The following is a 27,748-nucleotide window of genomic DNA, read 5'->3' as shown; positions in this document are numbered from 1 at the left end:
CCTACTTGTGATCTCTGTCAAATGAATAAATAAAATCTTAAAAAAAAACAAAAGTTCCTCTCCTTGAAGTTAAAATTAAACATAACCTCCAGGATGATTTTGATCACCCATGGGTTCCCTGCACTCATCTACTAACCCAACACGGCTGTTTCTCCCCATCGCTGCCATTAAGAGTGAATTGACAGGTCACATGATTTGTAAACAATAAAGCTATGACAGGAAAAAGCCAAAATGTTGAGCAAATAATACATAAATACGTATGTAGAAGTGGAAGAAATGGATGCATCAGACAAATGATGGAACTTACATATATTTTCAATTTTTTAAAAGAGTTGGACTTATGGCAGAAATGCTAAGAGGAAGGAGCTATTAAAAGGCCCATTAAATTAAAGGAAAATTAACATTAGAAAATTCGTATCTTCTCTAAGAATGGCAAACAATTTCCAAGCAATAATCTCTGGAGCAAAACTGAAGGAAAAAGAAAAGTTCTAAAGTAAAGATACTTTGCCAGATCTTCTACAAAACAAATTGCTCACTGAGTTGTTTTTTATATTGGGATAATTCTTGGGATGCCTGGGTGGCTCAGTCACTAATTGTCTGCCCGCAGCTCAGGTCATGATCTCAGGGTCCTGTGATGGAGCCACACGTAGGGCTCCATGCTCAGTGAGAAGCCTGATTCTCCCACTCCCCCTGCTTGTGCTCCCTGTCCTTTCTGTCAAAATAAATAAATAAATATCTTAAAAAAAAAAAAAGGTAATTCTTACACCGATGAAAGAAAAAAACAGTATTTTACTTTTCTCTTCACGGGTATTAACGCTCCTTTACCGTTTGCTTGTTCAAATGATTTGAAACATTATATAATTACTACAAAGTCTATTTTACATGTTTTATCAGTTGATTTGAAACACTCAATAAAATTATTATACTTAGAAGACCGTGTTTAAAGCATATAAAAGTGCGATCTGGCTCTACAGTGTCAAATTATTTCATTATAATCACAAAATAAATCCTCACACTACAGTGGAAATAAAAGAAATTCCTACTTGGTTTTCCTAATGTTAACACATGGTAAACACTGTAAAGCATGTCTGCTTATTTTTTAAAAATATTTTATTTATTTGACAGAGAGAGAGAGAGAGAGATCACAAGTAGGCACAGAGGCAGGAACAGAGAGAGGGGGAAGCAGGCTCCCTGCTGAGCAGAGAGCTCAATGTGGGGCTCCATCCCAGGACCCTGAGAGCATGACCTGGGCCAGAGGCAGAGGCTTAACCCACTGATCCACCCAGGCGTCCCGCATGTCTGCTTACTTTGGTGGAGTTTCAAACACCTGCACCTTCCTGGATCGATGCCCCTTCTAAGTCTGCCTCTCCTCACATCCAATCACCGGCTGCCATGCAGAAGTAACAAAGGACCAGTATCACCACACCCTTCCACTCAAAAGAAGATGTGGATCAGCACTACCTCAAAATCTACCGGTGCCTCAAAATCTACCGGTGTGTAAATTCTGGCAACAGTTTGGAATGAAAAGCCAAAAAACCAAGACCCTAATCTGTACCTATCAAAATCCCATCTAAGGGAGAAATCCGAATAAAATGCGGTGAATTATGTAATAGTGATACGATGCTGGTTTTGATATCATGTTATAGTTTTGTAAAATGTTACCATTGGTGAAACTGGTGTACAAGGAAGTTCTCTGTATCGCTTCTCAAAACCTCATGTGAGTCTACAAATATCTCAGAAGACTTTCTTTTTTTTTAAAGATGTTATTTACTTGTTCTAGAGAGAGAGTGCATGCACACAAGTGCACAGGAGCTGGGGGAGGGACAGAGGAGAGAGAGGGAGAGAATCTCAACCAGACTCTGCACTGAGTACAAAGCCCGATGGGACTCCATCTCACGACCCTGCAATCATCACCTGAGCTGAAATCAAGAGTGAGACACAACCTACAGAGCCACCCAGGCGCCCTCAATAAGATTTTCAAAAACCACTTAATTAGGAGCCAGATTCAGTTTGACAGCTTTGCTCTTGGGTCAGGTACCAGTAAAATCAGGTCTGTGACCAAACTGGGCCTGAGGCTAATAAGCTTAAAACAGTGGAAGGAAGGGAGAAACTAAGGAAGGAAGGGTAGGGAAAAGGAAGAAAAAACAAAAAAACAATGAAAAAGAATAGTCAGTAGAAACTACACATAGCCTACAAAACCTAAAGTATCTACTATCTGATCCTAAAGAAGTCTGGGGACACCTGCTCTAGATAGCTTAACTATGGTCTCGCACCGCCTCTGGCATGAACATATGTAGTCTCTTTCACACAGTTCCATCTAGAACCTGGTCCTCATTTACAGTTGGCCTCTCCAAAAATTCGGCAAATAAAAAACAAAATGTGGTACATACATACAACGGAACATTATTTAGTCACAAAAATGAAGCACTGGGGCACCTGGGCGGCTTAGCCAGTTAAGCCTCTCCCTTCAGCTCAAGTCATGATCTCAGGGTCCTGGGATCTGGCCCCATATCAGGATCCCTGCTCAGCATGGAATCTGCTTGAGATTCTCTCTCTCCACCTGCTCGGGCGCAGGCAGGCACACGCATGCGCGCTCTGTGTCTCTCTCAGAGAAACCTAAAAACAAACCACCTCAGGAATAAACCCTTCTTGAAGATGCTACTACAGGACAGTCTTCAGATAAAATGATCAGAGACAGCAACCTAAGGACTAGTGAGAGGTGAGCATTAAATTGAAATTAATTACCTTTAGAGCTAAGAATAAGTATTAAAAGAAAAGCATACTACAGAAGTGCCATATGCGGACAATGCAGAAATGGCACAACTGTGTTTTAATGGAATGGGAGAATGGGGGGAAGCAAAAGCAAAAAAAGCTGATGCTTTTTTCCCGAAATTATTTTCAGGAATATTGGGGTATATTATCTGTAATCTTTTATCATCCCGTGTGCCATGGAGAATAAAGATTATTACTGTAGAAGAAATAAGCACACAGATTAATATCAGAAAATAATAACATAAAAACTCCATAGTCTTTAACAGGAAAATTCAAGATACCGTACCCTGACTCTGGGTGTTATATATCTGCACACACATATCTGTGGGTGTGCGTGTGTCTACATATAAATGTATGGGTATGTACACACATACATATTTACACTTCCCTCATCCTGAGCTCTACCCGCAAATCCTAAGGAATTATTTACACTAATAACTAAGAAGTGAATCTTTCAGATATAAAGCTTACTAGAGGTCTACAGAACTAAATATGCAGTCCTTTATGGAGGCTTAGAGGTCACTGCACCATGAAATAAAAAGGTCCGATTAACTAAGAGTATGTAATAATTCAAAACGTCTGTAGAAGGACAAACTTAGTTACAATGAAAAACGATCAAATCAGAGGAAAGCGAAAAACAATCAGAAAACCGCCACAAAGGGGACAGGTAACTGCAGTGCTGGCAGCTACAACGCATTACGTATCTGAACAGTTAACATGGCAAGGACATGAGTCTTACTTGCAATGACAAGTAAAAGCCATCATCTGGTCCTGTCAGCTCAGCCCAAATTTTGGTAGCTTCCTCCCAAGACATTCCCCTCTCCACACTAATCTGTAAAAGAAATAATACAACTTAAATCGCACTCACTTCTGTGAGTGCCAATCACAGGAGGTTACACTTAAACGTGCACATTTCTAAACTTACAGTATATAACTCTACATGACCAGAGGTGGAATATCCTGGAGTCAGAAACTTCTTAACATCACTTTTCCTCACTTTTTCATCTCCAGAACCAAGATCTTGAACAAGAAAAAGCAACATGTAAATGGAAAAAGAACATTTTATTAGGAATACACAGGACATTTTCAAAATTTCTCCACTTACCTAAAATTCCCATATCATATCTTCCATTTTTTTTGGCATTTTGAACAACTGCTGTAAGTGTGTCTGCAAAATACTGAAATAACGCATTCTGCTGATGCACTTCCATGCCCAAAATTCTATTTAAGAATTTTCCTATGTTGTTATAATCTGCAAGGACAAGATTGTATGAAAGATTTAATGCATTTGAATGGCAATTATAATGCACTTGCCCCTGGAAGTAAAATCAAAACAAAACAAAACAAAACATTTATTCATCTAAGCCTAAACCAAGTCTCACTTCCTCCTCCATGGTCTTACATCACACCCACAACCTTGCACAGCTCTCAGAAGAGAGCTGTAATTTGACCATTTCTACCGCTAGCAATCAGCACGACCACATACATGCTCCAAAGATGGTTGTCTTACTCAATTTGTGCATCATCAAACTTCACTTACTGAAAATATGAACACAATTTAGCACACGAGAATATTTGTTCTCCAACATGAAATCCTGGCTTATAGAAAGTTCTAAGTGCCATTAAGTCTGTGAAGCTCAACAGCACGGTCTTCAGTATTTTTTAAAAGCTTCACAGCTGATATGTATGCAACCTGGGTTGAGAACTGCTACTCTGTAGACAGAATAAAGGTTTAATCTCTTTTGAACAACCACAGTAGCAAAAACCACTGAGAGCGCTTTATGAGCACTCCAGAAGAAGGGACTGAGAACTACAAACTTGAAGCTTCCCCTTCAAGTTGAAAAAGGCATAAAGAAAATGGTCTGTAATGATAGAGCAATAGTTCTGTTTTATGTCTATATACAAAACTCATACTCTTACCTTTATCTAGAGTAAGAATACCCGAACGATCTTCTACATTTATCAGGCCAACTCCTATTAGTCCTTGTCGAACATCTGTCAGAAAATTAAAAAACCTTATAACCAAAGTGACTCAATGATCTGTTACTCGACTAATCAAACTAGATCAAATTCTTTTTTCAGATGCTTAACCGACGGAGCCGCTCAGGTGCCCCGAACTAGACCACAAATTCTAGCCTTAAAACACAGCCCAAGGTATTTTTCATAGTTCCTATTAGCTGAATTAAATGGAACACACAGTCCCCAAAGGTCTTTTAGGCACTCCAAAATCCTATAGTACTCAAACTTCACACTATATGATCTCATTAAATGATCTAATCTCTCTCTCTCTCTTTTTTAAAGATTTTATTTATTTATTTGACAGAGACAGCCAGCCAGAGAGGGAACACAAGCAGGGGGAATGGAGAAGGAGAAGCAGGCTTCCCACTGAGTAGGAGGCCTGATGTTGGGCTCGATCCCAGGACCCTAGGATCATGACCCGAGTTGAAGGTAGACGCTTAATGGCTGAGCCACCCAGGCGCCCCAAAAAGATCTCATCTTTCTAATAGCAGTCTTTGGCTGTAGAAATCTTTGGTTACACACTTGTCATCTACAGAATATAAACAATTTTGAACACACAGACTAGCTGATTAAATAATTGTGTCAATAAGCTATTAATCTTGTCTTCCTCCCACATATTATCAGCACTGACAAGCTGCTGCAGAAGAGAAGCAATACGTGTAACAGTTAACATGTTCTGAATTATGTCACTAAGAAGACAGTCTATGGGTTTCTTTAATACTGATGTTCAGGTTCCAACCCAGACTTACAGAATAAAGGCGTTAAGAGAACAGGGTCAATAGGAAGCATTATCATATCCTATTTACACATTTAATAAATCAGCTAGTACTCTGCTACATGCATAAAACTGTTTAGATTCTGCAGGTGACAACTGTGTAACCAAAAATCCTCCTTTTAGAAACCAGTCTTATGGGAGAAAATCTACATAGGATAGCTGTATAACTTCAGCACTGTTTGTGATGGTGCAAAAAATTGAAAACCACTTGAATACCAAAAAGGAAATGATTAAAAAAACAAAAAACAAAAAACCCCAAAAAACACCACACACAAAAAAACCTGTTGTATAACCCTGCTGCAGAATATTATGCAACTGTTAAAAAAAATCTGGGCGCCTGGGTGGCTCAGTGGGTTAAGCCTCTGCCTTCAGCTCAGGTCATGATCCCAAAGTTATGGGAAGGAGAGGAAAGACAATGGAAGAAAAAGGGAAAAGAAGTTTATATATTTGCTTTGTTACTATGCCATCAGTGATAAACCCCCCTGACAGTATGTCAATATGGCTTGTATCAATACTAAATACTGGTTTCCAATTGGGAAGGACTTTCTAGTGAAAAGTCCTAACTCTACAATGATGATATTTCAAATATCCTACATCTACATGTTATCCAAAATATTTTCATAGCTTCCTGAATTATAAAATAAATAATAAAAAATCAAAACCATCTAGACTACTTATATTTATGGGCAAAATATACTCTACCAATTACAGAGATAAATCAAAGAGTTTCTATAGCATTATGCTGGACTTTTCTTTAATAAATGAATGTCCAAAAACATATAAGTATAAAGAGAACATTCTATGAACCATATACACGTATCCATCACACAGTTTTAACTATGAATACACAGCCAATAATTTTTAATCTACACCCTATGCGAACCTCCAAAGATTATTTACCAATATACTTTAAAATTAAATTTAAAAGCTGTCTGGCATAGTAGCTTTAAATTAATCTAACAAAACCACTTTCTCCTACTAATCTAGTATTAACATGCAATGAACTGTCAAGAGCACAAAACACTTGGTGTGAATGAAAATTAATAATCTGATTATAAGAGGCCAACTTAGGTGTCTATTAATCTTTAATTTCTAAATTTTTACATAGTTTATGTCCAAAGAGATTGAAAACAGCAGCACATGTCAGAAAAGGTTTTAGGGCCTACTTAGTACTCATTTTCCTCTTGTGATTATTTTTTAAAGTTACCTTTAAAGAATTCTCCAGGGTAGTCTGGAGGTGGTGATACCATAGGAGAATCTAGGTTGACAATGGATTTCATGACAATTTCTAAAGCATTTCTTCCATACTGCAATAAAAAAACAAACAAATTTAACCAGTTACAGCATTTTGACATTTCAATCACATGACCAACTGAACACGATAAAAACTATTATGGTAGCAAAGGCTCAAAACGAGTAGGACTTTATCTTTTTATATAAATGTTATCTACTAAACTGTTCACACCTTTGCACACGACAGACGTCCAGTAAATAATTTTGTGTCTGGAAATTCACACTTAATTCATTCAGAAGTACTTATTATATTCCTATTTTCTAACAGAAATGATAAAAGGATTCTAAGGCAGAGCTGATAATCAAAGACCTGATAAGTGAAAATTTTATAGGATGTTATCATTTTACAGTGAAACCATAAGGGACAGTTTAAAGTTTTGAACAGTAACCACTTTCCCTTTTTGTTCACCAGATACCACACACTACCACAAAATCTCAGACATAATGAAAGCTGAAATGTACCTTATTATCAAAATTGAACCTGCTCAGATCTCTAGATTCTGTTGCTCTTCTGTCACCATGTGTAAGTGCTCCCTATCAAGACATAAAATTTCCAATCAAGGCACAGAAGACAGGTTGTATTCACCACCTTTTACACACAACCACACAACCCAAGAACTTACCAAGCTCTCAAGTCTTTTGGCAACAATAGAAGCAAATCTTTGTTCCCCTGCCAATTCAGAAATCAGAAACACATACTCGGGAGCAGTAACTTGGTTTGATCTATGAGTTCGTCCTGTAACGACATTAAAAATACTGTGTTCACTAGATACAGAGTATTCTGAGATCTATTCCTAGCATTTTAATACTAAGCTGGTATTCAGAAACCCTTACGAGGAAAAATTAAACAATATATGGACACCTGGGTGATTCAGTTGGTTACGGGTCTGCCTTCGGCTCAGGTCACGATCCCAGGGTCCTGGGATCGAGTCCTGAATTGGGCTCCCTGCTCCAGGGCAGCTGGCTTCTCCCTCTCCCCCTCCTCCTTGCTGATGCTCACTATCAAATAAGTAAGTAAAATCTTAAAAAAATAAGAAAAAAAAAAAAAAAGAAAAACCACCACAAACACAATGTACAAAACAATTTCTGTAACTCTCCCAAAAGTACAAAATTTAAAAACTGACTTGAAAAAAATCCATATTCACAATACTCCTCCTTAAAGAACACAAACTGCCACAGAACTGTTCAATGATAAACATATTATTACTTCTGCCCAACTTGGGTTAACCACAAGGGTACAAAAGCACAGCTGCTTTGGATTCTTCCAAAGAAACAAAAAACATAAACTGGTTTGTTAAAAAGATTTTGTTTTAGAGAGACAGAGAATGCACACATGGTTGGGGAGGGCAGGCAGAGGAAAAGAGACTCTCAACTAGGCACCCCGCTGAGCACAGAGCCTGATGCAGGGCTCAATCCCATGAGCTGGAGATCAAGGCCTGAGCCAAAATCAAGGGTCGGACACTGAACCGACGGAGCTGTGCAAGAGCCCCTAAACTGTTGGGTTTTTTAAAATCATCAGGTCACATCAGGACATAAACATGTAAGACAAGGGAAGAGCAATATGCCTTCAGTAAAGCCACCAAAGGCTCAAAAGGACATGAGGTGGCAGGTGCTCTGACACAGACCACATACATCCTGAAGATCGATAATGGAGGAAACTCCCAAGGAACACCGTTATGAGATATAATGCCAGAAACTCCAAGAAATCTAGCACAGATCTTTTACATTTCTTAAAATAGATAAGAAACGGCTTCATGTATTCTATAATTTTAAATTTGATACACAAACAGCTCCAAAATCCACGTGTCCTGTTTTAAGATACTGAACGTTAAATATAGGTTTTGATATGTAAATATTTCCCCAATGATTCCTAGCTATCTATTAAGTGAAATTCACTTGTAGGAACTTACCAAACTGCTGAATTGCTCTATCAGCACTCCAGGGTAATTCCAAAGTCATATGAACTCTTCGCCTTTGATTTTTAGCTCTCCGATCTGCTTGTAACGAAATACCCGAGCTGGCAGCTTCTGAGATAATAGCAATATTCTGTACCAAATATAAGGGGGAAAAATAATCACCTCTGCACGAAGACAAGTAGGCAAGTGCCCTAAATAAAGTTCTTAGAGTACTAGTGGCTCACCAATATCTATTCTCCCCATTTTCCTAAATTATAACCACCTCCTCTCAAGTTTAGGCAGGTACATGGCTGCCCAGAACCATGACATTTCTCACTTTTCCCTACAGCGAACTACGGCACACCCCAGTAGGGTGTAGGTGGTATGAACATTTAAGAAATGTCCTTAAAAGTCAAGGACATGCCCTTGTCTTCATGTGCGTCCTCTCTGCCAGATGAAAGACAGAGGTATGATAACTGGAAGTGAAACAGGTAACCTGAAATGGAGCCTCACACGGTAAAGGACTGAGACAGGAGTGGCATCATCTTTAAGGAGCCGTAACAGCCCTGGTCCACCTACTCGAACTTAACACATGGAAGAAATTACCTTCTACCTTCTTTAAGTCAATACGATTTTGGATTTTCTGTCACTTAACAACTAAAACCAATTCCGACTAATGTAAGTGTAATGCACATGGGCATAAATTCATAAAACAAAGTATGTAACACAACTGATTAATACCTCTACCTACAATCTTTAGAATGTGTAACATGACGAGAGCCTAGGTGGCTTAGTCAGTTAAGTATCCAAACTCTTGATTTCGACTCAGGTCATGATCTCCAGGTCATGAGAGCAGGCCCAGCGCTGGGCTCTATGCTCAGCGGAGATTCTCTCCCCCTTTCCCCTCCCTCCAGTTCTCGTGCACGCACTCTCATTCCCTAAAGTAAATCAATTAAAAAAAAATGTAACACAAGCTATTGAATATATTTATAAAAGATAACTTTGGGGGAATCTGGGTGACTCAGTTGGTTAAGCGTCTGTCTATGGACCAGGTCTTGATCTCAGGGTCCTGAGACTGAGCCCCAAACCTGACCCCATGCTCAGTGGGGCGTCGGTTTGTCCTTCTCCCCCTCCCCGCTGCTCATGCTCTGTCTCCCTCTCAAATAAATAGAAATCTTTAAAATAATAAAGACAACTTTGATAGTGACAACTATCTTCTCCTTTTTTAGCTGCAGAAAGCCTCATTAAAATATAAAGAAAAAAGTGATAAAATAGAGATTTTATTCTACCATTTAAATTAAGGAATTAAGGGGGCACCTGGGTGGCTGAGTGGGTTAGGGCCTCTGCTTTCGGCTCAGGTCATGATCCCAGGGTCCTGGGATCGAGCCCCGCATCGGGCTCTCTGCTCAGCGGGGAGCCTGCTTTCCCCCATCTCTCTCTCTCTGCCTGCCTCTCTGCTTACTTGTGATCTCTGTCTGTCAAATAAATAAAATCTTTAAAAATTTTTTTTAATTAAAAAGCCTCCAAATTTATTAAGAGCCACATCTAATTCTGTACACAATACTTTATTGCATTCAATTTGTGAAAAAATAATGAAAGTGTGTAAATATTCAGTGATTATGTGCAATTACTAAAAATGAAAGAATAATAACATTCAACACACTTAATTTCTTCTTCTTCTTTTTTTTTTTTTAAAGATTTTATTTATTTATTTGACAGAGAGAGATCACAGGTAGGTAGAGAGGCTGACAGAGAGAGAGAAAGGGAAGCAGGCTCCCTGCTGAGCAGAGAGCCCGATGTGGGACTCGATCCCAGGACTCTGAGATCACGAACCGAGCCGAAGGCAGCAGCTTAACCCACTGAGCCACCCAGGCACCCAATTTCTTCTTCTTTTTTAAAATTTTATTTATTTATTTGACACAGAGAGAGACAGCAAGGGAGGGAACACAAGCAGGGAGAATGGCAGAGGGAGAAGGAGACTTTTCCCCAAGCAGGGAGCCTGATGCAGGGCTCGATTCCAGCACCCTGGGATCATGACCTGAGTGCTAAAGGCAAATGCTTAATGACTGAGCCACCCAGGCACCTCCACACTTAATTTCTTTTAAAAGAAAAAAAAAAACCCTAAATATTCATTTAAAAATACAGACATTGTATTGTTCATTAAAAAGCATCCCAGAGGGTGCCTGGGTGGCTCAGTTGGCTGAGTGACTGCTTTTGGCTCAGGTCAAGATTCTGGAGTCCCAGGATCAAGTCCTGTACCGTCCTGCTCAGTGCAGAGTCTGCTTCTCCCTCTGACCCTCCCCCCTCTCTTGTGCTCTTTCTTTCAAATAAATAAGTAAAATCTTTTTAAAATACAAGAAAGAAAGAAAAGCATTCCAGAAAAACATACCTTGTCTCCATCCATAAATCTTTGTTTTTCTGTGATATTTAGTATTTCTACAGGGACATCAAGTTCAGATCTCGACTCATAAGATATGCTTCCGTCATCATTGCTTACAACCCGTCCTTTGCGACCAGTCATCTGCAAAGCCAAACAGTGTCATTTACAGTTAAGGTACCTGATGAAGACGCAGGAAGCACAGGACCCCTGCATTAGAGAAACTTGGTGGGAGAGAGAAGGGGATGATGAGGCCGACACACAGTGCTGCCTGTGCTGCACCGGTGTCTGGGAGAGAATGTCGCAACAGTTTCTGGTTTTGAAAAGGTGAAATTCCAGCAAAGAAAGCAGATACATGGCAACAATCACAGAGGCTGCATGACAGGTACAGTAACAGGTCAGTGTGCTGAATAAACACACAGATACTAAGGATAAGAATTCCTGACTCTGGGATGACAAACAGATCAAAGGTTCTAAAATCTAAGAGAAAATTAGACAATTATGTGATGATATCCAAAATATCACTCATTCTATAGGGTTTGGAGTTAACCAAAAAAAGGGACCAAGACACAGCCCCAATCTAGTCATATTTACCTCAGCAACATTCTCAGGGCCACCAAGTTCATCAATAAGTTCATCCAGGGTATTAGGAGGGAGGTCTTCTGCTAATTTCTCTAGTTTATCAAGTAGGTCTTTCTTCATCTGCTGGGCCCTTTCCACAGCGTCCTGACTTGTTATAAGGCTACTGTTACTGTTGGTGTTACTGTTAGCTAGATAAAGTACAATTGTCAAAAATCATTACAAAGTTTAAGTATGTTTTGTTTAAAGTACATCTCAACAGACAAGCCAAGCTTCCCCACAGATACCTGGTGCACTGTTAGGAGCAGGCAAAATTACTGGTGTAGATGAAAAACTAGGTCGTTTTGATCCAAGACCTGATGCTAATAAGGCACTTTGAATAGAATCTGGATCTATACTTTTCTTTTTTTTTTTATCTTTGTTTTTCTTGTGATCTTTTCTGATTAACCAGGGATCTGAAAGTTAAGGAAAGATATGTATCAAATCATCTGTAAAAGCAGCAGAATCTTCAAAGAAACAACCCTTGAATTTTTTGTATTAACTGGTAACTTAAAAATCATCACCAACTTCAGCGGTCCAGTATATCCAATACACTGTCAGATAAAATTCCATAGTATGAGGTTAAAAATCACGGTACAAGTGACTGGGTGGCTGGGAGACTAAGTCGGTTGAGTGTCTAACTCTTGGTTTCGGCTCAGTTTGCGTTATCAGGGTGGTGAGATCGAGCCCCACACTGGGCTCCGCACCAGGTCCAGAGTCTGCTTGTACCTCTCCCTCTGCTCCTCCAACTCTCTCTCTCTCATCTCTGGATAAATAAAAATCTACTACTACTACTACCACCACCACCACCACTACAACTACTACTACTGTTCATAATAACAGTGGCACCTGGTTGGCTCAGTCATTGAAGCCGCTGCCTTCAGCTCAGGTCATGATCCTGGGATCCTGGGATCAAGCCCCACATTGGGCTCTCTGCTCAGGAGGAAGCCTGTTTCTTTCTCTCCCACTCCCCCTGCTTGTGTTCCCTCTCTCGCTATCTCTGTCAAATCAATAGTCTTCAAAAAGATAAATAAAATCTCTGCATAAAACTTAGGCGACTATCTCACACAAATGAGCTAAACTACCAAAAGACAGACAAGCTTGGGCAGTTTTCCACTAAGCAAAGATTAGATTCTGTGCGATGGTTTATACTGCACCGAGGGAAAAAACAAAAAACAAAACAGGTTTTATTTATTTATTTTTAAAAATCTTATTTATGGGGCACCTGGGTGGCTGTCATTAAGTGGCTGCCTTCGGCTCAGGTCATGATCCCAAGATCCTGGGATCAAGCCCTACGTCGAGCTCCCTGCTCAGAAGGAAGCCTGCTTCTCCCTCTCTTACTCTCCCTTGCTTATGTTCCCTCTCTCGCTGTCTCTGTGAAGAATATACATAAATAAATGTTTAAAAATAAATAAAGATTTTATTTATTTGAGAGAGAGAGTATGCATCAGCGGGGGAGCGGCAAGCGGAGGGAGAGGGAGAAGCAGGCCCGTTACGGAGCAGGGTCTGATGCGGGCTTGACCCCAGGACCCTGAAATTATGACCTGAACCAAAGGTAGATACTTAACCAACTGAGCCACCCATGGTGCCCTGAAAAAGCAGGTTTTAATACAATATCCTGTTTCGGGACGCCTGGGTGGCTCAGTTGGTTAAGCAGCTGCCTTCGGCTCAGGTCATGATCCCAGCGTCTTGGGATCGAGTCCCACATCGGGCTCCTTGCTCCACGGGGAGCCTGCTTCTCCCTCTGACTCTGCCTTCCACTCTGTCTGCCTGTGCTCGCTTTCGCTCGCGCTCTATCTCTGACAAATAAATAAATAAAATCTTTAAAAAAAAAAAAATACAATATCCTGTTTCAAACACACAGAAATAACCTTTCATTACAATTAATAAGTACTGACGTACTTACCATCTTCATCATCCTCACTAGACTCATCTCTGAATGGGTTGAAATCATCGTCATCTCCGGAGCTCATGTTTTTCGAGCTCTCATAGTCACTTTCTTCATGATCAGATGCGTCCGATTCACTTCCACTATCATCGGAACTACTACCAGTAAGGCCACCTACTTTCCGCGCTTTCTTGGCTTCTCGAGTTATTTCTTCACCTACCCTCAAACCCAAAATAAGACAGTCAGCCCAAACACACTCTTCTAAAGATCTAGGAAACTACTTTTAGTTCACAAGCTTTTAAAGTGAAAAACATATAGGAAAAACTTTAAGTATATAAATTTCCTAAGTAAATGTTTACCTTTTAGATTTCCTTAAGAAATCATATTATGTTCAATTATTAAGAAAAAATTAGACACGTAAATAAATTCAAGACTACCTTTAAGTGTACATGTTTCAAAATAAATTTAGGACAACAGAGATAACACAGAATCTCCAGCATTTTCACAGTTTAATTGTGCATCAGGTTGAGAGCAGAGGCCTACTAATTAAACAACTCTATAAAACTTCATTTGTAAAAAGTCAGACTAGGTGCTGATTTTAATTACTTTATTGAGTACTCAGGAAAGATATATGGGAGATGCCTGGGTGGCTCAGTCGGTTAATTAAATGTCCGACTCTTGAGTTTTGGCTTAGGTCATGATCTCAGGGTGGTGATATCCAGCCCTAAGTTGGGTTCCATGTATGGAGCCAGCTTAAGATTCTCTCTCCCTCCACCTCCCTCCCCTCCCTGCCCCTCCCTACCACTCATGCTCATGTGTTCTCTTCCTCATCTAAAAAAAAGAAAAAAAGAAAAAAAAAAAAGACAAAGACATAGATATCTGGAACAAACCATTAAAAGTTTACTTATTAATGAGATAGATGGTAAAAAGAACATAATTCAGGAAAGATAAACATAACCACGTGACCAGTTTAAGATGTCACTGATTCTAAAACACAGCATTACTTTTTTTTGCCACTACAATTAAAAAATACTGTCAATTATAACCATCAATCCACTTTCAAGCATGTTAAAAATGTAAAAAACTGTCCTTCTTAGGACAGATGAACTAAGGTTACACTGTCAGCCACTTGTGTTTGGAACACACCCAGCATCAGACAGTTGTTCCCACAGAGATGATCACCGTCTTAATGATAGCCTGAGAAGTTAACTTCTGAAAGCAGAACAGTTTACTAGGAATCTAAACAGAAATCGAAGTTGGCATATGATAAAACACCAATAAGCACTGAGTATATTTCTAACAATAACTACAAATGCCTTTTAAAAAAAACTATAAAAACACAGTAAGCATATGTGCATACGCAGCTCTGACAAAGCAATGCCCAGATTTTGTTTTCCATAGATTGCCCATTAGCTGTGTAAACCTGGGGAGATTCCTTAACCTTTGAATCTTGCCATGCCTTTTGTCCTCTGTCTAGAAAAAAAAAATAAGATCTATTTTCATATGGATCCCTTATGGGTTAAATGAAATAACAGAAGGGCAGTGCTGAAGACAGTGCCTAGCACCAAACTGTCATTTGTGCATTTAAAACCACATAAGTAACAACGAAAGTATACAACCACGTGCCAATTTAAAAGGCAGCTCAATCCCCAAATATCGCTCCTCAAAATGCTCGCATTTATACTATTTTCAATATCATTTAAAGAAAAGAACCCACCTTTCCGCTTCTTTACTTTATTTTCTTTACAAGGACTATCTCTTGGAGAACTATTGTTACTTGGAGCTGTCAAATCAATTCCTAGCAAACTATAAAGTTTCTTCCGGTCTGGAGCTGGGAAGTGTTTTTCAATAAGTGACTGCAACACTCCTCTGTTTACACAAGAGAAAAAGTGATAATTAGAGGTTCAGTCTGCAAAATAATTTATTTTCTGTAAAGTCTTAAGGGGTGCCTGGGTAGCACAGTTGAGCATTCAACTCTTGGTTTTGGCTCAGGTCATGATCTCCTGGATTGTGGGATCAAGTCCCCTGCCAGCCTCCATGCTCAGCAAGGAGTCAGCCTAAAGTTCTCTCCCTCTGTTCCTCTCCTCATGAGTGCTCCCACTCTCTCTCTCAAATAAATAAGTAAAATTAAAACATATATATATATATATATATATATATATACTTCAAAACATGTTTCTTAAAAATATACTTTAATACTATAAAATATTAATAATCCAGCTGAAATAATTTAATATTCTAGGCCAAGGCTGTTGAATTGAAATATAGTTCAAGCCCAGCCAATTATGCAAGTTTTATACTTTCCAGTAGTTACATTAAAAAGTGAAGGAAATGGGAGCCTGGGTGGCTTGTCATTGGGTGGCTTGTCATTAGGTGTCTGCCTTTGGCTCAGGTCATGATCCCAGAGTCCTGGGATCCAACCCTGCTTAGGGCTCCCTGCTCGGCCAGAAGCTTACTTCTCCTTCTCTCACTCCCCCTGCTTATTATGTTCCTTTTCTCACTGTGTCTTTCTCTAAATTCCTTAAAAAAAAAGTTAAACAAAACAGGAGAAAAAAAAATTTTTTTAAAAGATTTTATTTGATAGAGCGCACCTGATGCACAGCTTGATCTCAGGACCCTGGGATCATGACCTGAACTGGAGGAAGACACTTAACTGAGTAAGCTACCCAGGCACCCCGAAACACTTTTTTAGTAATAGATTTCAGGACATAGACTAGTATCAAATCAACATGCAATCAGTAAGATGTAAAACATTACTTTTTTTTAAGTCTTGTCATTTTATATCCACAGCATATCTCAATTTTGGACTAGCCATTGATAGGCACACGTGACTAGTTCCTATCACTTTAAATAATGCAGTAACAGACACACAAGTAGAGAGAAAGATTAGTAGGTGCATGTTTTGCTTTTGGAAGCAGTTCCGAATTATATCCATCTTAAAAGGAGCCACTCGAATATATCTCCTAACACAAGAAATAGTATAGTAGGGCAAAGGTTATTTTGCTAATTTTACAATTAGAGTTAAAATTGGCAGGGTAGGCAAAGAAATTGAAAAACAATGCCTAAATCATCTTTTTAAAATTCTCATGACTGTCTGCAATTTTAATACTACAGATAACTACAGAGAACCATTGCTCGTATTGCTCCTCTGAATAATGGTAATTTCAAACACGCAAAGCTGAAACTAAAACTCAAACTAATCCAGGCTGTCACAGATTTCCAAGATCTACAAGACAAAAATCACAGCCTTCCATTAGTCTAAATACTGGGCACGATATCGTCAAAATGCTTAACAATCCAGTACTTCTGTGTTACAGTGGATACACTGTAATGTACAAGCGTAGAATGGAAACTAAGATCAGAAAAACTTTAATGATGATACAGATGAATCAAAACTTCTGCCTCCAGGAAATGCCAACATTCAAACTAATCTAAATAAAAACTCAAAACTCAAAACATTACTTGGCAGTTGAAACGAAATCATTTAATTCTCCTCCACCCTCTTCCAAGGCTTCTAATGTTCTAGCTTCGCCTGTTGATTGCAGACCAATTACAACACACTGGAGAGAAAAATAAAATTAAAATAAAACTATGCATGTGGTTTCTTAGGCTAGATTTTAAATATTTAGCTAAAAAAAAAAAAAAAAAGGATTTCAAATAAGAATGACCCATTATTACATGTGTGTGCTCATTTATTTATTCTACATATATCTGAGGCATGCTATGTGTAAAAAGCTTAGCTAGGAAATAGGATTACCCTGGACATTCAGTTCTTTGTGATTTAAATATAAATCTCTAAAAAGAAAAAAGCTGTATGATAATCTATACCCACACGTCAGCTGTAGTTGTATCTGTGGATGGCCAAGTTAGTGTGATTTACTTTTCTATATACTTTTTGAACTATCTAAATTATTTATAAATAGGCACCGCTTTTATTATTTTTAAAAACTGTAAATTTTAAAGTCTTACTATGTTAATACCTTAACTCTCAGAAAGAACAGGCTTTACAAGCAGGAAGCCTGAACACCCAAAAGACTAGGAAACATAACCAAAGACCAAATCTCTCAGTGTGTTCTTCAACTTACTTTTCCATTCTTGATTTCTTCTCGAGCTAGTTGCACAACCCTTTTAACTTTGGATGCTATGCACAAGTATTTGAAAAATCTCTGGTGCGCAGACCAGAACTGACCCCACATGGATTTCTTCATGCGTTGCTCAGCATCAATCAGATCTGCGGCTTGCTGAAATCTCTCTCTGGCAATGACCCACTGAAGAGGGAAAATCCACATTTTAGACATTTCATCTATGCATGTGATTTTTAAAAAACGACTGATTGAAGCAAAATACTGGTAAGTACAAGACTAACACTAATTTAATGAACCACCTTTAGTAACTTGGCCATCTCTAAACAAATGTTTTTCAGGATGCTCACAGAGATGCCTCTAAATTCTTATCAACTACTAGAGTCATCAGTAGTTGATAAGAATAGTTACACTGTAATTTAAAATTATGCAACTTAGGTGGCTCAGTCAGTTAAGCATCTGCCTTTAGTTCAAGTCATGATCCCGGGGTCCTGGAACTGAGCCCCGCATTGGGCTCCCTGCTTGGCAGGAAGCCTACTTCTCCCTCTTCCATTCCCCCGCTTGTGTTCCCTCTCTTGTTGTGCCTCCTTCTGTCAAATAAATAAAATCTTAAATAAATAAATAAACAGAATTATGCAACTTAAACGTTTTTTTTGGAAAAAAGTTTAAGGCTTAAGTGATTTTTATACCCAACATGGGACTCGAACTCACAACCCAAAGATCAAGAGTTGCACGCACTCTGGACTCAGCCAGTCACATGACCCATTACAAATGGCTTTTTTATAAATTATTTTAACAAAAGAGAAAGCTTAGGAAATTAGGAAAATAGGCATCTAGTGCCTTATATGTTGTTTTATAGCAAAATATACACTTGTGAGCTGAGAGACATTAAAAATACTAGGAATTAAGAAAAAACTTCTCACCAGCTTGACTGCTTTGTTATACATTTTCACATAGCTCTGAGAAAGAAGAACTTCCTCAATTTTGAAGGTCACTCCAGTAAAGCTCAGCTGTCGAGCAATGTACATTCCTCTAAGCTTCATATCCATAGCAACTATTTCCATGGCACCAACACCTCTGAATAAAATTAAAACACACAGTAACTATCATTAAATATAGTAGGGCTTTAATATAAGTGGAAAAGGTTTTAGCAGTAACACCTCTTTTAGACTGCAACTGAGCAAAGACAATGTATACAGACAATGTATACTGTAAATAGCTTTACCTCCGTTCCACTGCTTGGATAAAATCACTGAATTCTCTAAATGGAGTTCCCTCACCCCATATTCCAAGGCGGTTCATATAGGCCATGTTTCGTGGTTCAGAAGCACCTGAAAAATTCAGAAACAAAATATTTTATAGCTGAAAAAATAACCTACACATATCTTTCAAATAAAATAACAACTCACCAGTGGCACTAGCATAAACAACTCTGGCCTTTGGCAATTTGTTCTGAAGCTCTAGAACTGCTAAGCCTGTCTTGGTTGGCTTTGAAGAACCAACAGGACATAAGTTTTTTGCTTTATGACATTCATCAAACACTATCTGTATAGAAAGAATTAAGGAACATATCATAGTAGCAAGTATCGCTAATTTTTAAGGAAAACTTACTGTTTATCTGAAAGCCTTGGGAAACATCCCAAATTTCTGCAGTGGTAGAATTTGGTGGGGTCAAATTCAAGATAATCAGGAAGTAGAGAGATGCTACGGATAATAAGCCCCTGAGCATTAACTTTTAAAAATAACAGCAACATACCCATCATCCGGTGTTTTGTCAAACCTTAACATTTTATTGTTATTTGCCTCAGACGGTTTTCTTTTTAAGATAAGAAACATAAATGAAGCCCTCTATGTGCCTCTCCTTGACATCATCCCTCCCTCTCAAGTCTGAGAGGCAACCAAATTATTTTGCTTATTTACACTGACCAGGTATTTCTTAATTAGAATGTAAGAAAAGACTCCACTGTGGCAAGGTATGTCCACCACACAGATAATTTTGACAAATTCTCTAAGTAGAAGTACAATCGGTGACTAACTTAATCACCATTTGAAAAATATTCTTCATGCATAACAGTGAAAGGTGTGCTATGGGCAAATAGGTTTGGAAATCACTAAGTTCACAGTTTCTTCCCCTTAGTCTTCTCAGGTGCTTTACTACGTGAATATGCAGTGAGAATCCCCAAAAGCGGAATACAGTATTCATCACTTCCCAGATCTGTTAACATTTTCCTAAACCAGGAGCTTAAATATTGGCCTCTTACACGACAGCTACAAAACAGAATCTCCCTTGGACGTTGGGAAATCATTAAAGCTCTCATCCAGGCAATTTCAATTAATCTCAGGATGTAGTTGTTTTGTTGTTGTTTAAGATTTTATTTGAGAGAGAGAGCGAGCAAGCATGAGTGGGCATAAGGTCAGAGGGAGAAGCAGACACCTGAGGAGTTGAGAGCCTGATGTGAGACTTGATCCCGGAACTCCAGGATCATGATCTGAGCCGAAGTCAGTGGCTTAAACGACTGGGCCACCCAGGCATCCCTCAGGATGTAGTTTTAAATGTTTGTTTGTTTATTTTTAAAAGATTTTACTTATTTACTCGACAGAGCGAGATCACAAGTAGGCAGAGAGGCAGGCAGAGGGAGAGGGGGAAGCAGACTCCCCGCCATGCAGAGAGCCCGATGCGGGGCTCGATCCCAGGACCCCAAGATCATGACCTGGTCCGAAGACAGAGGCTTAACCCACTGAGCCACCCAGGTACCCCAATGTTTATTTTTACATTCACTTTTGGTCATTAAAAAATACAAAACATTTGTTGTAAAGGATACCACTCCATCGAAGTCATCACCGCACCAATGCAGAAGTTGTTTTAACCTAGTTTTATATTTACCGCCAGACTGACTTTCACCAATAAGGGAGGAATAGGTAGCAAAAATGACACCCTTTTTCACGCTTCCATTATGTTTGGAAGAAATTTTTCCATATTTAAACTAAAAAAGAAAAAAAGAAGAATTTAACATATACACTTTTTTCTCTGAAGAATCTATCCCACCCAAACTTCTACAGGAGGAAATTGGTGGGTCCATCATGTGTTTCAGGGAAGTCAAAAGAGCCCCTAAGACTACACACACATATGTGCATGCACCCACATATATATACACACACTGCTTCATGTTACAACAATCTAGTTTTCATCAAAGTCTCAGAAAACTTTTTTTTTTTTTTTTCAAGATTTTGTTTTATTTGAGAAAGAGAGTGAGTGAGGATGCATAGGGAGGGTAAGGACAGAGGGAGAGGGAGAAGCAGACTCCCCACTGAGCAGGGAGCTTGATGAGGGGCTCAGTCCTAGAACCCTGGGATCATAACCTGAGCCAAAGGCAGATGCTCAACTGACTAAGTCATCCACGTGTACCTCAAAAACTTCTATCAACAAGAAAAGATTACAAATCAAATCCTCACTCCAAGAAAAAAAAGTCACAATATTCACTTTATAAAATATTTATTATGCACTTACTGTATGGCAAGTCATTATAATTAAATTCTAAGGCATATATAAAGAACTATGATTAATAATTAATATACCCTTCTTCAATTGTGTGGACTAAAAAATATATATATATATATTTCTAGATGCTAGTGACATGTTTTTAGTTTTGAGCTGTAAGGAATCATTCAAGACACAGTACTTTACCTACAAATCCACACAGATACCCACCCAAAAAAGTCAATGATGAGCAGGGCAACACTGAACCAACCTAGGGCTCACATGGAAAGTAGATTTACATTTACCTATTTTCAAAAGGCAAATAGGGAGGTACCTACCTGCAGGAAGTCTGCCTAATGTACTACTCCTGCTCTTGCTACACAGGAGGTCAGTAATGATTTGCCGAGTGAACGTTAAGATTACTATCACATTATAGTATGCTTCAGATAGTTGGGACACATTTACTTCCACCTGACAGAATTGTTTTAACATGAACACAGGTACAGATACAAAAATCCAGTGGGTTTTTCCAAATCAATCTTGAAGCCTCAAAAACTCTCTATGTGCTGCGAGTACCTGTCCACACAGCTTTACTATGCTACACACTTTTACTCACAGGTATGAGTTTCAGCCATATAAGGTTACCTCGGAAACAAAGACAAAAAGAGCACCAAAGACTGAGAACTCCATGACAATAGAGACAAGGCCCATTTTGTTTGCCACTACACAACCATACCTAGCACAGTACTTGATGCACAGGAACCCACAAACCAAGAACAGCTAGCACTCACTAATATCTTCTGTAAAATAAATCACTTAATCCTCACAACTCTACAAAGTAGAAACTGTTATTCCCATCTCATAGATGAGTCAATATTTACTGAATGACTAACCAAACAGAAACTTTCATACCTTGTTTAATGAATGAACCAAAATGTTTTTTGCTCCAATATCCCTCAAATCTCTTTCAGCATCATACTTTAAATCATTTGAAACACTGAACCTGCCACATAAAAAAGAAAAAAAAAGTAATTAAATGCAAATTCCATCAATCTAGCAATATTCAGGATAAATAAAAACAGGGCTTGACATTAAAAAAAAAAAATACACCTGCTCATTAAAACCCATCTTACATGCCGGAGTAACTACTCACAAAAGAAGCTTCCACAGACAGTCCTTGGCACTTACCATAATGCTCTTTTTCTACTCAACAAGTAATTTTCATAGATAATTCCCGCGATCGTCCTTCCTTTCCCCACACCAGCACCATCACCTATCAAGAAGCCAGCACGATCTCCATTAGGTAGGAATGTTTCATGTTGCTGAAAAAGAGAAAGCTGATAACTAAGCTACTCCTTTAGAGACTGGGATGATCCATCTTTCAAACACTGTTGTAGGAATATATTAATGCGATCTATGTGTATACAAACGGCACCTATTTAGCTCAGTATGGATTCTTTCTTAATATTTACTATGTCTTCTTTCTGGCTACAATCACATGCACCAGGTAACGGAAGTTATTGGAGTTAACAAATTGGTTAGCATTCTTCTTCTTCTTTTTTTTTTTTTTTTTTGAGGATTTTATTTATTTATTTGACAGACAGAGATCACAAGCAGGCAGAGAGAGAGGGGGAAGTAGCTTCCCACTGAGCAGAGAGCCAGATGCGAGGCTGGATCCCAGGACCCTGGGATCATGACCTAAGCCGAAGGCAGAGGCTTTAACCCACTGAGCCACCCAGGCGCCCCAGTTAGCATTCTTCTGTGTCTCTTTCAATGCCTGCATAGTCAAATACAAACAATCACACATAAATATGGAGGATGGTTAGCTGCTCGGCTATTGCTTATTTTACAGAAATGGAGTGCAGAAAAAATCCTCTCAAGAAAACTGGCTTAACTAATTCATGGTTTTGAAAGCCAGTACGATACCCATACAATAATACCACAGTTCCTTCAAATAGCCACCAGGGTATGGGATTTTTAGATCCTTTCTAGCATTCAGGAACCAGGGTTAAAAGAGCTGCAACAAACAGTCATCCATCCATCTCCTTAATGTATATATTCTTAACCTAATAGTTGTATTGGATAGACTCCCAATAATGGAACTGTTAGGTCAAAGGGCATATGTAATTTTTTTTTCAAGGAAGCTCTACGTTGAATGCAAGGCTAGAACTCACGACCCCAAATTCAAGAGTCATGCTCTCTCAACTGAGCCAGCCAGGCACAATAGGACATATGTAATTTTATTTTTATTTATTTTAAAAGAGAGAGGAAGCACATGCACAAGAGCTGGGTTTGGGGAGAGGGCAGAGAGAATCTTAAGCAGGCTCCACACCTAGGACAGAGCCTGAGATCATGACCTGAGCAGAAATCGAGAGTCTGACACTTAACCAACTGAGCTACCCAGGCACCCCACATTTTTAATACACATCCCCAGTGAATTCCAAAAAGGTTATAATATTTTTCATTTCCAATAGAAATGAACCCCCTGCATCCATGCTACCCCTTTAATTTTTTAACACACAAGGGGCACCTGGGTGGCTCAGTTGGTTGGGTGTCCAACTCTTGATTTCAGCTCAGGTCATCATCTTGGGTTCATGGGATCAGGCCCTGCACTGGGCTCCACACTCAGCACAGAATCTGGTTATCCCTCTCCCTCTGCTTCCTCTTATCTCCCCCATAAAAATGCTTCTCCCCCTGCTCACACATGCTCGCTCTCTAAAATAAGAAAATAAATAATTTTCTAACAAATGAAACTTTTGTAAAAATCCTAAGCAGAAGTTTTTCATTCAAGGAAAACTGCCTTTATGTTAAAGCAACTATACTATATGGACAAGGATTAAAAGATATATGTATTGTATGTAATTATGAAATACTGCTTACCTGGGCTGCATAAGTAATTGCCTCCAGCTGTAACGCTGACAACCAGCCATTATCAATGGTTTCTTCAGAAATGGATGTTTTGTACCAAACATCAGGAGGAGTAACACTGGATAAAGAACTTGTTTCCACTACAGCATCTGGATGACGTAGGCCAATTTTTACTAAATGAAAATTTAAAAATACTTCATTTTAATTTTTCTAGGTAATAATGCTCCCAGTTTTATTACATAATATTGCCATTATTTCTGCTGTCAGAGAAAATAAAAGTAAGTAACTATACACTCACTGATAGGTGGTAAATTAATACTTAAATTTGATAAAAAGACCAGTTTATCAAATACTTACAGTTTAAATAGAGACCTGCTGATTAAAAAAGATATAGAAAGGGGCGCCTGGGTGGCTCAGTGGGTTAAGCCTCGGCCTTTGGCTCAGGTCATGATCTCAGGGTCCTGGGTTTGAGCCCCACATCGAGCTTTCTGCTCAGCAGGGAGCCTGCTTCCCCCTCTCCCTCTGCCTGCCTCTCTGCCTACTGTGATCTCTCTGTGTCAAATAAATAAATAAAATCTTAAGGAAAAAAAAAGATACAGAAAAATATCAACTTAGTTTGTATCACCAGGTTCTCCGGTAGCAACAAAATATAATCCTAGGTTTGGAAATCTATTTGAGGGACGCCTGGGTAGCTCAGTTGGTTAAATGTCTGCCTTCGGCTCAAATCATGATCCCAGGGTCCCAGGATCAAGTCTCACATCGGGCTCCTTGCTCAGCAGGGAGCCTCTGCTGGCCACTCACCCTGCTTATGTGCATGCTAACAAATAAATAAATCTTAAAAAAAAAAAAAATCTATTTGAATGAATCATTCACTTCAATTAGTAAAACAAAAAGTTTAGAATTTAATTTTATTCTGAAAAGTAGTTTAATGGAAATCTTGGATATAAAATTAAACAGCAACTAATTCCTCAAAATGCATTATGTGAATAGTTTTAAATAATAAGGTCAGCAAACTTTTTCTATAAATAAGTCAATTAGTATTTATAGCTTTGCTGAGCAGCTGGTCTATTACTGAACAATGCCACTGTAATAGTGTAAAAGCAGCCATAACCAATAAATAAATAAACTCATGGCCATAGTTATTTTCCAATAAAACCTTATATAAATAGGCAATAGTCCAAATTTAGTTTGCTGACCTCGGTTTAAAGGGCCAGGGGTAAACTTTCAATTCTTTTATGAAAACCATTATGGGGAGTGAGGGAAACCACCCATTTGAGATACCACAACCTAAGAGTCTTTTTTCTCTCTCTCTCTCTCTCTTTTTTTAAAAATTTATGTATGGGGGCACCTGGGTGGCTCAGTGGCTTAAAGCCTCTGCCTTCAGCTTGGGTCATGATCCCAGAGTCTTGGGATCAAGCCCCGCATCGGGTTCTCTGCTCATCGGGGAGCCTGCTTCCTCCTCTCTCTCTCTCTGCCTGCCTCTCTGCCTACTTGCGATCTCTGTCAAATAAATAAATAAAATCTTAAAAAAATAATAAAATTTATGTATGTATATGTTATTTTTAAGTAGGTTCCACATCCAAAGTGGGGCTTGAACTCATGACTCTGAGATCAAGGTCTCATACTCTACCAACTGAGCCAGTCAGGCACCACCTGAAGTTAATTTTAAATGACCAGAAATTATGGGATCCTGAAGTCAATACATAGTGGGTAACAGAAATTTTGAGTTTAAGTGGTAGTATTAGTAGCTTTTCATAGAAACTCGGAGTACATAAAGGATTCTAGCCATTTATTATTTTCCTCTTATCTCCCCCATAAAAATGAAAAAGTGAACATTTTTAACATCAAAACTAAAAACTACTAATTTTCTTTGTTTTTAAAGATTTTCTTCATTGATTTGACAGATACAGTGAGAGAGGAACAGAAGTAGGGTAAGTGGGAGAGGAAGAAGCAGGCTTCCCGATGAGCAGGGAGCCCGACATGGGGCTCGATCCCAGGACCCAGGATCATGACCTGAGCCAAAGGCAGATGCCTAACAACGGAGCCACCCAGGTGCCCCAAACTATTATCCAATTTGACATAGTGGCCACTAAAAAAAAAAAAAAAAAAAATCACGGTTGTTACAGAAAAAAGGACAGAAGTGTTTATGTACTCCAATGAAATAAACAGCACATTTTTAAGATTTCCATGTTTTTGTGCTTTGTTTATATAAAATATATAAAGATACAGATATCTATCTCTGCAATTTACTATGATTTTATAATCACTAATAAGAGCAAAGTTAACTTGAAACACAGTAAAACCCAAGCTTTTTTACTCTTAAAGGACTTCAGCCCAAAATGGTTCTACGTTTACATAGGGAAAATAACCCACAGCAAAATTTTCATGTAGGTATTTTAAAACATATTATAATTTAAAACCTATTACAAAGCTCTTGTCAAATTTTGAGGTACTCAATATTGACAGATCCTAAGAGATAATAAGGTGTGTGGGAAAGTTACTTAAGTTCAAGAAGAACCTGGAAGTCTTTCATTATTTTGACAGATCCCAACAACATACATTTTATCGGCATATACTCTGCATAGGTTTCTGCGTGACCCATTTCTTCTTCATCTTCTTCCTCCGGTTCATCTTCCTCTTTCACAACAGGGACCTTCTGTAACACAGTGGGAGCATAATCAGAGACTGGAAGCCTAACCAACACAAAGAAAAACTCTTCTGTAGGTATACTAAACAGTCTTCATGACACACCACTTCTATATTCCCTAAAATCTGGGTCACACTTTGCATCTTCTGTGCTTCTCCAATGAGTACAGGTAATCCATGACCCAACTCTCATCCCTAACACACCAATGGGTCACTACAGGGCTCTACCATCCTTCCAGCCACCACGATCTCAAACTTTCCTCTTCAGTATTGCCTACCACCCTCCACGATGTCCAGAACTCTTTTTTAACCTTAGTCTTCAGTCTTCATTTCAGTTCTAGGAACAGAAAGACCAAAAGATTTGGGGAGCAAAGGTGGATGAGCAAGCCCCAGCAGCTCATCCTACAACGCCAGTGCCAGAAACTGCTGAAGTTACACAACCCACCCTCATTTCAGTGCACCTTCAATCCAGCTGTCTTCTTTCCATCAAACACGGAAACCAAAACCCCAGAAAACTCTGGATTTGAAAGACAGAGAATCTACTTGACATCTATGCCTCCAAACAATAATCATATGTAAGATAGCCAAGCACTTACTCTCCAAACCCTAGAACATGTAGAAAAGAAGAAAAAGAAAGAGAAACCAGTAAAGACCTATAAGCAATGCCAAGGGCAACAAAGCCTTGAAAGGTAAGGGCAGGCATTTTGATTTCTTTCTCTTTAGTCTAGAGTATGATGGCACAAAGATGCTCAATAAAAGTGGGAAGGAGCAGAGAGATGGTAGACAAACACCCAATCAACATCAACCCATGGAATCCTGAGAAAAAATCCAAAACAGTACTGAATGCTCTTATAGCCAAAATGAAACTCAATTACTGTCTACAGAAACTGTAGACAAAGGGGGCTGGCCAAAGAAACAGATATAAATCCCCATTTTGCTGTTTTTTTTTGTGAGGCCTTAAGCAAAAGACTTAAATTCTGACTCCTCCTGACCCCCACCTTCAGCCCTTTCCCTGCCTACCAAATAAGAACACATAC

The 27,748-nt window shown here is 38.9% G+C and overlaps 1 protein-coding gene across 3 annotated transcripts in view; it reads right to left on the bottom strand.

The window, feature by feature from the left end:
* Positions 1 to 27,748, bottom strand: part of SBNO1 (strawberry notch homolog 1) — a 57,861-nt gene that overhangs the window by 10,952 nt on the left and 19,161 nt on the right. For 2 of the 3 annotated variants that reach the window (XM_004753116.3, XM_004753115.3), the window contains exons 6-28: positions 26,625 to 26,721; positions 24,078 to 24,238; positions 22,386 to 22,519; positions 22,110 to 22,200; positions 20,542 to 20,703; positions 19,129 to 19,264; positions 18,945 to 19,050; positions 18,643 to 18,796; positions 17,723 to 17,905; positions 17,100 to 17,197; positions 15,355 to 15,506; positions 13,656 to 13,853; positions 11,998 to 12,165; positions 11,726 to 11,901; positions 11,144 to 11,275; positions 8,770 to 8,905; positions 7,483 to 7,595; positions 7,322 to 7,393; positions 6,774 to 6,873; positions 4,693 to 4,767; positions 3,878 to 4,024; positions 3,698 to 3,792; positions 3,512 to 3,604 (exon numbers count right to left, since the gene is read on the bottom strand). In XM_004753116.3, the coding sequence (XP_004753173.1) occupies positions 3,512 to 3,604; positions 3,698 to 3,792; positions 3,878 to 4,024; positions 4,693 to 4,767; positions 6,774 to 6,873; positions 7,322 to 7,393; positions 7,483 to 7,595; positions 8,770 to 8,905; positions 11,144 to 11,275; positions 11,726 to 11,901; positions 11,998 to 12,165; positions 13,656 to 13,853; positions 15,355 to 15,506; positions 17,100 to 17,197; positions 17,723 to 17,905; positions 18,643 to 18,796; positions 18,945 to 19,050; positions 19,129 to 19,264; positions 20,542 to 20,703; positions 22,110 to 22,200; positions 22,386 to 22,519; positions 24,078 to 24,238; positions 26,625 to 26,721 (2,979 nt within the window). The remainder of the gene's footprint in view (positions 1 to 3,511; positions 3,605 to 3,697; positions 3,793 to 3,877; positions 4,025 to 4,692; positions 4,768 to 6,773; positions 6,874 to 7,321; positions 7,394 to 7,482; positions 7,596 to 8,769; positions 8,906 to 11,143; positions 11,276 to 11,725; positions 11,902 to 11,997; positions 12,166 to 13,655; positions 13,854 to 15,354; positions 15,507 to 17,099; positions 17,198 to 17,722; positions 17,906 to 18,642; positions 18,797 to 18,944; positions 19,051 to 19,128; positions 19,265 to 20,541; positions 20,704 to 22,109; positions 22,201 to 22,385; positions 22,520 to 24,077; positions 24,239 to 26,624; positions 26,722 to 27,748) is intronic. The other variant, XM_004753117.3, reaches the window with a different exon arrangement.

This window comes from Mustela putorius, unplaced genomic scaffold (assembly GCF_011764305.1).
Source record: "Mustela putorius furo isolate JIRA1106 unplaced genomic scaffold, ASM1176430v1.1 tig00537248_pilon_pilon_pilon, whole genome shotgun sequence".
Taxonomy (NCBI): Eukaryota; Metazoa; Chordata; class Mammalia; order Carnivora; family Mustelidae; genus Mustela; species Mustela putorius.
The sequence above is the reverse complement of the archived record's forward strand: the minus strand, read 5'-3'. Positions and strand labels throughout refer to the sequence as shown.